Genomic DNA, 12442 nt, shown 5'->3' with positions numbered 1-12442 from the left:
ACCTAGAATAATATGTTCATCTGAGTCGACTTCGTATTGGGACAAATGTATTTCATCTTTCAGGTGCCATAAGACTGTTGGATGTAGACCTACAATTTCTTGCACAATTTTTGTTCCCCTCTCTCCAGGTGGTGGTCAATGCCCTGATAGGAGCCATACCCTCGATTATGAATGTGCTTCTTGTTTGTCTTATATTCTGGCTAATTTTCAGCATCATGGGTGTAAACCTGTTTGCTGGTACATTCTTTGAATGTGTTAATAAAACAGATGGAGTAAGGATTTCTCATTTAATCGTTCCATTTAAAAATGTCTGCGAGACTTTAGACTATGCCAGATGGAAAAATGTTAAAGTCAACTTTGACAACGTTGGAGCTGGATATCTCTCTCTTCTTCAAGTTGTAAGTAACTATGAGTAAGATACTACCATGTTTTCCCCAAAATAAGACCCTGTCTTGCCTTTTCGCTGTCACAGGCCTTCAGGAACTTCTGCAGTTGGCAAGGCCAGCAAGGCTTTCCTGAAGGCCTCTGAAGCCGATAACAGATCTCCAGATTGATCCGGAGCTCTGTTATCGGCTGCAGAGGCCTTCAGGAAAGCCTTGCCAGCTGCAGAAGAAATGGGCCGGCAAGGCAGGTGTCGGGGTGTGCGAGGCCTGGCTGCAACTGTCTGAAGGTAAGTAGTAGGGCAGCTCTCCACCACCTCATCTCCACCCTAAGTTAATTTTTGCCCATGCACCCTGGAGTGGGTGGGATCTTAATTAGGGCTTATTTTGGGAGTAAGGTTTATATTGGGCACATGTGTAAAAATCAATAGGAGTAAGTCGTATTTTCGGGGAAACACGGTAGTAATAATTTTCCTTCTATACTATGTAGTTTATGGTTTCATAGGAAAAATAGAAACAAGTGAAGCCATTAGCCAAATCCTATCAATCCACATCCCTATTTTCAAGCAAGCAATATTTAGCATGTAGGAACAACGTATCAACAGAGCATTTTCTTTGGAAGAGTTCTTGCTGTATCTTCACCATCTTTGTCAAATGAAAGCCACTGGACCGATCCAGATCAGTACATTCAGTGACTTGTGTAAAATACTTACGACTCACCGTTTCAGTTCTTCTGTTCTAACATATTTATGCTTTGCTTCAATATCATTCTTCTTTAAGAAGGAAACATATGAAAAGAAGTATTGGTTGTTAAAAATAAGGATAGTGAAGAACTATATGTAAAGCCTATCCAGGCAATGCTAAGTACATTGGCATTTGCATTAGTCACTATTGCTGGCCATTTTATGCAGGTATCCTATGCTAAATTATAAAACTGCAGAACATTTACTTGGCCATTAAAATTAGTTCACGGTCATTTGTAGACTAGCACAGTTCTTTATTCTGAAGCTTTTCATTTAATTCCAAATAGAGGTTTTCAACCTCAATTGAAGTGTAGGTTGCGTCCATAGTTCTGTTAATGGAACAGCATCTGTTATATAACAACACTGACACTTTTTTTAATAGGCTACCTTTAAAGGATGGATGGAAATAATGTATGCTGCTGTTGATTCAACAGGAGTAAGTATAGAATGACAAATCTACATGTGTTCATGATAAGTAGATTTTGCTTTGCTTTCAGATTATATAAAGGCATTTGACTGAATGAACGTTACTGCTTTCAGTTAGATTCATTCATTGGCCAGTTGCTTTGGACATCTTTCTTGTCTGTCAAAGTTTTGATCTCTAGATATCAGAAGATAATCTGGAGTTTAAAAGCCTTTTCATTAGGATCAAACAGCAGAAATTTGACTTTTAATCCTGGGTTATGAATTAGGAGGCGCGCCATCTCCTTAATTTTGCCTCCTTGACTTTCTTTTTTTTTTTCTTTGCTTCTCTCTTTTGGTAAGAATAATAGGACCTTCAGAGTAATTATTTGTCAGATACCTAGACCTGTGTAGAAGAATATTGCTTTTCTCCAAATCTTTTCCTCTCCATGTTGGGGAGAGCCCCACTAATAGCCAAGAATACTGAGACAAGAGCATCTTCCATTACTCTTTGCCAAGAGAGCATTGAGTAATAGTTGTTCATCTCCCTCACTTCTCTCGACAGTTATAACAACACTGTAACAACAACATGAGAAAGCATATAGTACATGTGCTGAACTCTTCTTCACTGACAGAGCAGCCATTTTGTTTTCTTCAGAACTGCTTGGGACTTAGTTTGACCATCTTCCAATTCATCTGGAATGAATTCTCAAACTTCTTCTCTCCAGTATTTACTATTGAAGAGAATAACATTATGGAAGCTAATATCAGATTCTTCCATTATTGCACCAGTGCACCCTACACTGCTCCACTTATAGACTATCCAATGATAATATAGAATTATGTTCAGAAGGATCCTAACTGGACCTCTTTCGGCATTGGTTTGCTGCTTCTAATGTCATCCAAAGTATTTTCCTCACAGACCACCTGGGAAGTTAATGAAGAAAATGGATTTCAAGCTATAACAATATATTCTGTAGAGAGAGAGTTTGGTCTAGCAATTAAGGCACCAGCCTAGAAATCCAGAGACCAAAAGTTCTAGTCCCACCTTAGACATGAAAGCCGTCTGACTGACTTTGGGTCAGTCATTCTACCTTAGTCGACAACTGTGACAAACTGGTCAGTCAGTTCCAATGGATCAACCAATGGATCAAGACTCGGTTGATCCAAAAAAAGTGGACCCTGCAGGTATAAGAAAATGCTAGGAAGGAAAAAAAATGATAAATTCTGTACATTATTTCATTGTTCTTTTATGAATATGGTGATATTCATCAAATATTTAGCGTACAAATTCTTCAGCATTCCTGAAAGCTGATTGGATAATATTTTTCCATGCCTCCTTATTTTATAGATAGAAAAGCAACCCCAGTATGAGCATAACCTGTATATGTATCTTTACTTTGTCGGCTTCATTATATTTGGTTCATTCTTCACTTTGAATCTGTTCATTGGCGTCATCATTGATAATTTCAACCAACAGAAAAAGAAGATAAGTATTCATTAACGTCTGTTAACGTTTTTATTGGCTGTGTTTTTATAATGGATGATTTTAAAGTTTTTTTAGGTTGCAAGCCACCCACAGCCATTGGATACAAGATGGATGGCAAATAATTTTCATAAATAAATAAAATTTAAACAATTAGTTTTCACTTCAATATACTTATTGTTATAATTAAATAGCTAGAATGTCATTCTAGTGGTTTTACTGCATGAGCTTACCGATAATTAGTTCTCAATATAATTATGCTTCATTCAAATTAGTAACTATATATTACATTTTAGTAACTGCTACACATAAATGTTTGTGCAAATATTGTAGCAGTAGGCTCACTCAGTCCTACAACATTAAGAAGGCTGTCTAAAATTGATGTAGTTGTTATAATGGAAGAATAATATCTCATAGATATTTGTGGATATTATTTTTGTTTCATAGCTAGCATTTTAGAATGTTAAATGGCAAAAATTCAATATTCTAGTGATCTTTTCAGTAAGTATTTGTAATGAAATAAAAAAATGTTTTCCATTTTATGTTGTTGCATAAAAAATAAGGGACTTTTCAAGATTTTTAGAGAGGTTCTTTTCTCTCCCTTGTCCTTTTATATGCAGCCCATTAAATGATTTAAAAAGTCGAGTCTTTGACTACTACTTTTAAAATATTTATTTTTAAAAATTCTTAATTCTATTTTAGAATATAGCCATTTTATCCAACAAAATAAGATACTTATTTTATACAAAAACCTCAGCTGAAAGTTGTTATACAATAGTAGCTTAATATAAACCTCAACTATACCATAACAAATTAAGATAGGTCAATCTTAATCCCAATATTAATGTTGCCTGCTACACAGCAGCTAAATCCTAATGCTTTCATCAAGCCATCCACCTCCTTTAGCAGTTGGCATGGCCAGCAAATACTTCAATAGCATGTTAGATTTTTGGCCCTAAGATAATTACTTTCTGTAGGTATATATAGCTAGTCCGTGACTTAACAGTTTAATAACAGTTTATTAAGTGACCATTTGAAGTTACAACAGTACTGAAAAAAGAGACGTATGATGATTTTTCACTTACAACTGTTGCAGCATCCTTATGGTCACATGATCAAAATTCAGATGCTTGGCAACTTACTAGTATCTATGACAATTGCAGTGTCCCAAGGTCATGTGATCACCTCTTACGATCTTCTGACAAGCTTGGTCAATGGGAAAACCAGATTCACATAATAACCATGTTACTAACTAACCACCGCAATGATTCGCTTATCAACCATGTCAAGAAATGTCATAAAATGGAGCAAAACCCACTTAACAAATGTCTCACCAACAGAAATGTTGGGCTCAGTTATGGTTGTAAGTCGAGGACTACCTGTACATTTAATTATTTGTGCCATTTCAATTCCATTACATCAATTTGGAAACATTTTGGAACTCATTGCTATCTATCCCTTATTATTCTAACTATCCTGAATAATATAGCATTAAAATACATTTCGCCCCTTCTATGTTCTATCTTATTTCCAGAACATTTCATGAAAACATAACCATTAGTTGCAATAGAAATTCTTGAAAAATTCCACTGTTCTGCATTCCTTCATTTTGAGAATCTTTCATAATTTTGTTTTAGCTGGTTAGTAGAATTTTATGGGAAGAACTTCTCTTCTTATCCTGTGACCACTCAGTTTATTAAGGAAACAACCAATTTCTTAAAAAACATTTTTAAACTACTATGTAAAGCTTTGTCCTTGTGAGGTAAATGGTTATAATCATTTTGTTTTACTTCTTTACTTAGGAGGGCAAGATATTTTTATGACAGAAGAACAGAAAAAATATTATAATGCCATGAAAAAATTGGGATCAAAAAAACCACAGAAACCTATACCCAGGCCTTCAGTAAGAATGCTTGTTATTTATTTAACTGCGTAAAACAGATAGAAGTAAAAATACTTTGTTTTATAGAATTTAAAAAGATATCCTTTTATCAAAAACTGAAAAAATAACTCTGTAAAACGATTTCCAATCCTTCGGGAAATAATAACAAATTGTTTTTCTTTTCTTTTTTAGAATAAAATACAAGGCTTTGTTTTTGATTTTGTAACCAAACAAGCCTTTGACATCGGCATCATGATTCTTATCTGCCTTAACATGGTTACCATGATGGTGGAAACAGCTGACCAGGATTCTTCTGTAGAAGAGATTTTATATTGGATTAATTTGATTTTCATTGTCATTTTTACTGGGGAGTGTCTCCTGAAATTGATTGCTCTCCGTTACTATTATTTCACTATTGGCTGGAATATATTTGATTTTGTGGTTGTCATATTCTCCATTGTAGGTAAGAAACTTTTGAAGTAAAATCAGATTAAATTGTGCTATGCATAAATTTTTTTTTGCTTTCTGATAGCTCTCCCATCTTTACTAAAAAAAAAAAAAGATGCACTTATGTGCACAGGATACACTGACTTAGTGTTCTATTCCTGTTTTCTCAGTCATATCACTTAGAAAAGGGGGATGGAGCCAATTTCAGATAAAAGAAACCACAAGGATGTTATTTCATCCTGATTTAAAATTACAATAATATTCACTCCTGGTTTAAAGTTACAATAATATACAATAAATGTATGAAAATATAACTATACAATTTTAACTCGTAGTGAGGTTTTTGTTTGTTTAATTGTTTTGTTTAGGTATGTGCCTGTCACAGATCATTGAGAAATTCTTTGTATCCCCCACTTTGTTTCGAGTGGTCCGACTTGCCAGGATAGGTCGAGTCCTGCGTCTAATCAAGGGGGCAAAAGGGATCCGCACTCTGCTTTTTGCCTTGATGATGTCTCTCCCTGCCTTGTTTAATATTGGTCTCCTCCTTTTCCTGGTCATGTTCATCTATGCCATATTTGGAATGTCCCAATTTGCCTACGTTAAAAAGGAATCTGGGATTGACGACATGTTCAATTTTGAAACTTTTCCTAACAGTATGATCTGCCTTTTCCAAATTACCACATCCGGTGGTTGGAATTATCTGCTGTTTCCCATTCTCAACAAGGAGCCAGACTGTGACCCTAAAAAAGTTCATCCGGGAAGCTCAGTTGAAGGAGATTGTGGCAATCCTTCGGTTGGGATTTTCTTCTTTGTCAGCTACATTATCATCTCGTTTTTAGTTGTAGTCAATATGTACATTGCTGTCATTTTGGAGAACTTCAGTGTGGCTACCGAAGAAAGTGCTGAACCGCTAGGGGAAGATGATTTTGAGATGTTCTACGAGGTCTGGGAAAAATTTGATCCAGGTGCAACACAGTTTATAGAGTACAGCAAGCTCTTTGATTTTGCTGCCTCGCTAGAGCCCCCTCTGCTAATACCAAAACCAAACAAAGTTCAGCTAATTGCGATGGACCTGCCCATTGTGAGTGGCGACAGGATTCACTGTCTTGATATCTTATTTGCCTTTACAAAGCGTGTTTTGGGTGAAAGCGATGAAATGGACGCCCTCCGTGTGCAAATGGAAGACCGGTTTATGGCTGCCAATCCCTCAAAAGTCTCCTATGAACCAATTACAACCACCCTGAAAAGGAAACTTGAGGAGCAATCGGCTAAGGTTATTCAGAGAGCCTTTAGGCATCATCGCCTGAGGAAACCAGTGTTCAATACGTCATACTTATACAGGGATGGGGATGTTTTTCCTCCCAAAACAGAAATGGCTTTTGATAAATTAAGTTTGAGCTTAACTCTGGAAAAGATAGAAAGAAGCTCCTCCACAACGTCACCTCCTTCCTATGATAGTGTAACAAAACCAGACAAATATGAACAAGAAAAGTCAGAAAAAGAAGAAAAAGGTAAAGATGACAAGGATTATAGAAAGTAACCCTGAAGCAGGCCTATCATTCTATCTACACCAAATTGTTTACAGCAGCAGAAAGGTAATACTGATACCAACAGGAATTATGCTGAAAGCTTATGCCAAACTGACCATTTCTACTATATCATCGTAATATATTCATGCATCCAAGGTACTTGTAATTTTATCGTTGACTGCATAGTATGGTAACAGACTTATGAGGACAAGAACAATTCTTCTTACCAGCTTGCACAGATGAAGAGGACTCACAAAATTACTATAGGCTGCCAGAATGCATTAGCACTTGTGTGTGTGTGTGTGTGTGGTGTGTGTGTTAATAACAACAACCAAAAATTATTCCCTTGCTGCAGTAATTGTATCCAATGTGTAGGTCTCAATTGCCATTTACGTCATGTTTGACAAAATTGTTAGTGCAGTTGTATTTCTGTTCATAAATTATTGTTTGTGATTATGTCCAGCAACAGAATTGATTTTTCATATATATTTAACTTTATTACTTATAATAATGATAGGATCATTGGGGAATTTAACCATTGTAGGCTTAAAACTCTTGTCAGACATTTGTAGGCTTGTCCAAAGTTTATCTGCAAGATCCTTCAGATCCTGGAAAAAAATATTGTCCAACTTAAGTTTACTAAAAGCTGAGCCTACCAGAAAACAAATGACGGGAATCAAAATAAGAGACTTGACGTCCAGTTAAAATTCAGTGAAAAGCTTAAGAGAATTGTAAGCAACTAGAAGTTCAGATCTTGAACTCATGTGATTGGAAAGAGCTAGAAGTAGGCAAGATGGAAGCCCAGCTAGGAGGTGAAGGGTACGGACAGTGAATGGTTGGCCACCTGGAATGGAGGCACATACCTCCCTTGAAAAGAATAGGGCATTTCCACAGTGGATAGTTTGTGATGTGATTCTTTCAGGTAGCAGAATTTCAGATCTCTGGCGAGAACATACTCAGCATTATCCATGAAGATGGATGAGGTTTCTTTGGCTATTGAGCTTTATTTTGTACAGGCTGAGAGGGGCTGTTGGGCACAATAGCACATGTGTGTTGCTTCCTGCCATAGGTAGCGACAGAAGTTCTTCCTCCATTACTGCAAAGTCAGCCAGCAGCTTGAACTACTAATCTTCTTTATTGGCTGTTGCTGGTTCCAGGCTTTATTTGCAGTTTATCACTGCTCAAGCCATTGGCTGTTTGAATTTGGCTGAAATCTGCTCACCTTTAAAGAGACAGGTAGGTGCTTTAAGAATATAGGCTGGTGTCTGGCATAACTCAAGTGCTAAATGGAACTTTGTGGGATTTTCTTTCCCAAAACAATCTGAATTAGCTGCTACATGGACTCCCATCAATTCTGACTATTTTTTATTTTTATAGTTTCTCACGTTTGGGCAATTCTTCTAGCTCCTCAACTTCCACAGGTTTTAGTTTTCCGTTTGTCTGTACACATACAAATGTTCCTATTGTAGAAGAGGAATGTGTTCCAAGGTGATACTTCTTTAGAGGAAAAAGTCTTGAATCCTGTGAGATATGGTACATAAGAATGCAAAAGCTGAAAGGATTTTATGTTCTCATATGTATTCTCCTGTAACTACTTCTACAGAGAAAAAGATAACTATTAAAAATAATCAAAAATAAAATGTACATATTCTAAAATTAAGTACTATAGCATACAGTGTATACACTGCATTTGATGGTAAGACTAGCTCTTACCATTCATATATGGGTTCACTGATTTGATTGATTGGTTGACCATCGGAAAACACATATTTTCAATGGTTTTAGGAATAATTTTATGGTTGGGGGTCACCACAACATGAGGAACTGTATTAAAGGGTCGTGGTATTAGGAAGATTGAGAACCACTGCTCTAGCACATTAGTTATCCATTGAATTTATTTGGCCAGTTAGTATACTAGTATTTTCACACATGTACAGATAACAGATGCTCTACTTCCTAGCTCACGCATGATGGAAAAGTAAACAACAAGAAGTCATAACTTGTCCAAATTTCAGGGTTACACAAGTTTGTAACTTTTACCTATTCATGTTGTATCATACAGGATAACTTTATCATACAAGATAAAGTTTCTATACAGCTATGTGTAGGTAAACTGAACCAAATAACATGATGACTTTTCTTTTTATTGTAAATGTCCGTATCTGAATTAGTATATTTCACAATTTGTTTGCTAAACAGGATTGTTTGTTTATGTGGGTCATAATTGTTTTTACTGGTTTTTGTTTTAATTTATATTTAAACCATCCAGAATCTTCTGGAGTGGGCAGCTATAGCAATCTAATAAATTAAGTGAAATAAGCCAAAATAATTATACAGTTGGCTTATTTAAATACACCATTTCTTTTTTCTTCCAAACTAGCTCTAGAATGATTGGATATGAACTTTGAGCCTAGCCTAGCTCTCAAAAGATTATTGAATCATCATCATCACTATTTGAACGAGAATTGTTCAAACACATCTAGAGCTGCAAAGGTTCTAGATTAGCTTCTTAAATATTTTATAGATTGAAAATGTCCACTCGATAAAGTGTGCTTATGTTGTGTCTAGAAAAAGTGCAGATGTCAGGTGCTGCCTTAGGAAAAGAATCCCACATAACTTTCTCACAAGGAGAAAGGAAGATTCTTCCCATGAAGCTTTTGAAAAATGAGCAAGATTTTTAGACATTACTGTTTAACCTCTCTGCAGTTGTTGAATGCTCATTACTGTAATTGAGTGAAGACTTTCTTAAAAAAAAAACAATAGTTGATAGCTTTTCCTATACTCTTTTTACTTTCAGATAAGAGCTTTCTCACCTTACGTACCTTATAGGGGAAACAGAGAAATCCTAAATTAACTGAACATGCCATTCTTGGAAATGGGGCTGATGTGTATAATTTAGTAAAGTTACTAGATTAGAGTGATTTGGATTTTATTGGCAGGATCTAGATCTGTTGGTGCAGAATACCTTTGTTGCCTCTGATTCATCTTTTTTTGTAGTTGTCAGACGGGGGAAATCATGTGTCTGAAGCTGAAACTAGTTGAAGAGATATTCTTCTATTTATATTTGATGCTGCATATAACCACTGTACAATTTTTACTACTTGATTATCCTATGACATGAAACATTACTGTACTAACAAGATGTACTATGAACATGGTAATTGGTTTAAAATATAAATGTATACAACTTTTTATAAAAGCATATTTTATATTATTTTTAAATCACTTTGATTTATCAGCTTGCAGTTGATATATGCTTGCTTTATTTATTTGAACCGGTATTTTATAATACATTTTAACACACCAATGGGGGTGGTGGACAATCAGGTTGTTAATGCTATGTTTTGTTTCTGTGCCTCCTAGCAGTTTCAATTAAAAAAGCTGAACAATTAGTAATTGAAGTAATTGCAGATGTATGGAGACTGTGTGATTTGCCTGTGAAAGCAATGAGCTTTGGGTCAGTGATATTAGTGAATGTTTGGTTCTCATAGTACTCACACCAACACTTGGGTCTTGAATTTCACTACTGCTACATCTGTTGCAGTATTCGTTTTGATCTGTGCTGCGTTAGATATATCATAGCTGTAATTTGGTCCCCAGAGGCTGATTCGAATGTCCTCTTTGTTTAAGAACAAAATAGCAAAATGAAAACCAATGTATCTGGGCATCTTTTGTTTTGTGTTTCTTACAGAGGGAAGAAGTAAACCTATTCTTTTACTTTGGCTATTGACTAGTAATATATATTGATGAATTGCATGTAGAAGAATATTTTAGCATAAATAACTATAAACCATATTACTAACAAGCCAAAAGAATAAAGCTGATCATTTTTATCATGGATCGATTAACTTTGTGCTTCTTTTTAACTTTAAATTTTCATTAAAGCAAAATAATGTTTAAGGATGGGGGAGAGGGTGTTAAATAGTGAAACAAACCAAAATAAGATCCAATTGTTTACCCAATTGGGCCCAGCTACATCAGTAGATACCAAAGATTTAAGCATCAGCAGGATATAATTGATAGAGAATGTGTAGCTCAGAGCTGAACTGTCAACAGCACCAGTCTGAAGATAAATAGTACAAGAGCGATGCAGAGACTTGCTCTTATATAAATCCAACTGTGTTTCGTGGTTTACTAGGTGATTGTGACAATTTTCACCCTGCTAGTACAAACCTTTTCATCTGTAATGTCTGTATTAGCATGGAAGGAATAATTACAACTTCTCAAGCTATCACCTAGAAACCATCTTAATCCAGAGATTAAACCAAATTTTAAATCAAAGTAACATAAAGGCAAGATAATGTAGGAATACCCCAGATCTACTATTCTTTCACTAAGGAGGACCAACTGGTCCCCTCCCTGCTTCATTTCTGGTAAGCAATAAATATATCCTTATTTTCTTAACAGGTTGATGCTTCTTTCCTTTGGAAGATTTAATTTAGCACTTTCCTAATCTTTTGATGCTTATTTTTCATATTTTTATATGCTGTATTTGCAATCTTGTAGCATCAAGGTGATCTTTATAAATTCTCTAATATTCTCAGGAAAAATCATCTCTCATCTTTTTCATTAATACAGAAGTATGTTTTTCTGAACTCAGCTATTGTCCTACAGTATTTGTCCCGATATTATCACATATTTTTACTCTGATCTATTATATGAGGTTTTTATCTTTAGAGAGTTATGATCTCATGTATCATCCCTGGAATGTTTATGTAAAACTAATGTTCTTAATTATTGATTTCAAACCCTTCACATTAATTTGCCAGCAGATAATCCATTTAATTTATTTAATTTGCCTGCTTTTCCCTGGATTTGCTAGATAAATCATAATGCTGAGTTTTCTACTGCCCTATTCCCAAGTATGGCCCCATCCTCACTAGCCAACCATGTCTGTTCTAGTCATTCTGTGGCAGTCTGCTGATCCATTATCCATGCTCTTGGCAAAGGAAATAAACTGCAATCCACGAGACAGAAGCAAAATAAAACTATATACAGTATTTTGGGATAAAATTATGAAACTTGGCATATTTGGACACTAAACAATTATAATGGCTCCCAGTAACTAAAATATATTTCAGAAGACAGGAGTGACAAATGTGTCCTACTTTTTAATCCAGTCAAGGAGAATATTCTTGTGAATGTCACAAATAATGGTGAATGCAATTTTCGGCAAGGTCTTTATTCCAAGATGTAAAATAGAATGCAGCCTTACAGCAATCACACAAGTTAACTGTGACTCATGGAAGGTAATTGATTTGATAGCTGTGCTGCCAGCTCATCAAGCTGAAGATCTCTTAAAGGATTTTTGTTTAAGGACAAAATTTGGAATCCTTTCTCCTTCCTTACATTGCTTGCTTTTTTCTTAACATCCCCAGCATCATCGAGAACATCATTTCATTATTTAGATGTATTTTTTTCCTTTTCATCTTGAAATATAGTTGACCTACTGTTGACCTACTGTTTCATGTAGGTCAACATGTATTCCTGCCCTTCCAAGGCACATCTAAAGGATGTGGTCTTTTTGTCAGCAATTCTCCAAATGGACAGCAGTAGCCATAAACTTTGTGAGG

General features: G+C 35.5%; 1 protein-coding gene across 2 annotated transcripts in view; it reads left to right on the top strand.

Annotated features, from left to right (window-relative positions):
- The window catches only part of LOC117671080 (sodium channel protein type 2 subunit alpha-like), a 114077-nt gene extending 103370 nt beyond the window's left edge, over positions 1-10707 (top strand). Inside the window, exons 17-22 of one of the 2 annotated variants that reach the window (XM_034426744.3) lie at positions 129-398; positions 1506-1559; positions 2877-3014; positions 4810-4914; positions 5086-5356; positions 5709-10707. In XM_034426744.3, coding sequence (XP_034282635.3) covers positions 129-398; positions 1506-1559; positions 2877-3014; positions 4810-4914; positions 5086-5356; positions 5709-6880 — 2010 coding nt within the window. In that variant the 3' untranslated portion in view covers positions 6881-10707. The remainder of the gene's footprint in view (positions 1-128; positions 399-1505; positions 1560-2876; positions 3015-4809; positions 4915-5085; positions 5357-5708) is intronic. The other variant, XM_087882002.1, reaches the window with a different exon arrangement.
- Positions 10708-12442: the final 1735 nt, after the last annotated feature.

The sequence above is a fragment of the Pantherophis guttatus genome, chromosome 1 (assembly GCF_059756535.1).
Source record: "Pantherophis guttatus breed Tessera chromosome 1, ASM5975653v1, whole genome shotgun sequence".
NCBI lineage: Eukaryota > Metazoa > Chordata > Lepidosauria > Squamata > Colubridae > Pantherophis > Pantherophis guttatus.
Note: the sequence above shows the minus strand (reverse complement) of the source record. Positions and strands in the feature narration are given on the sequence as shown.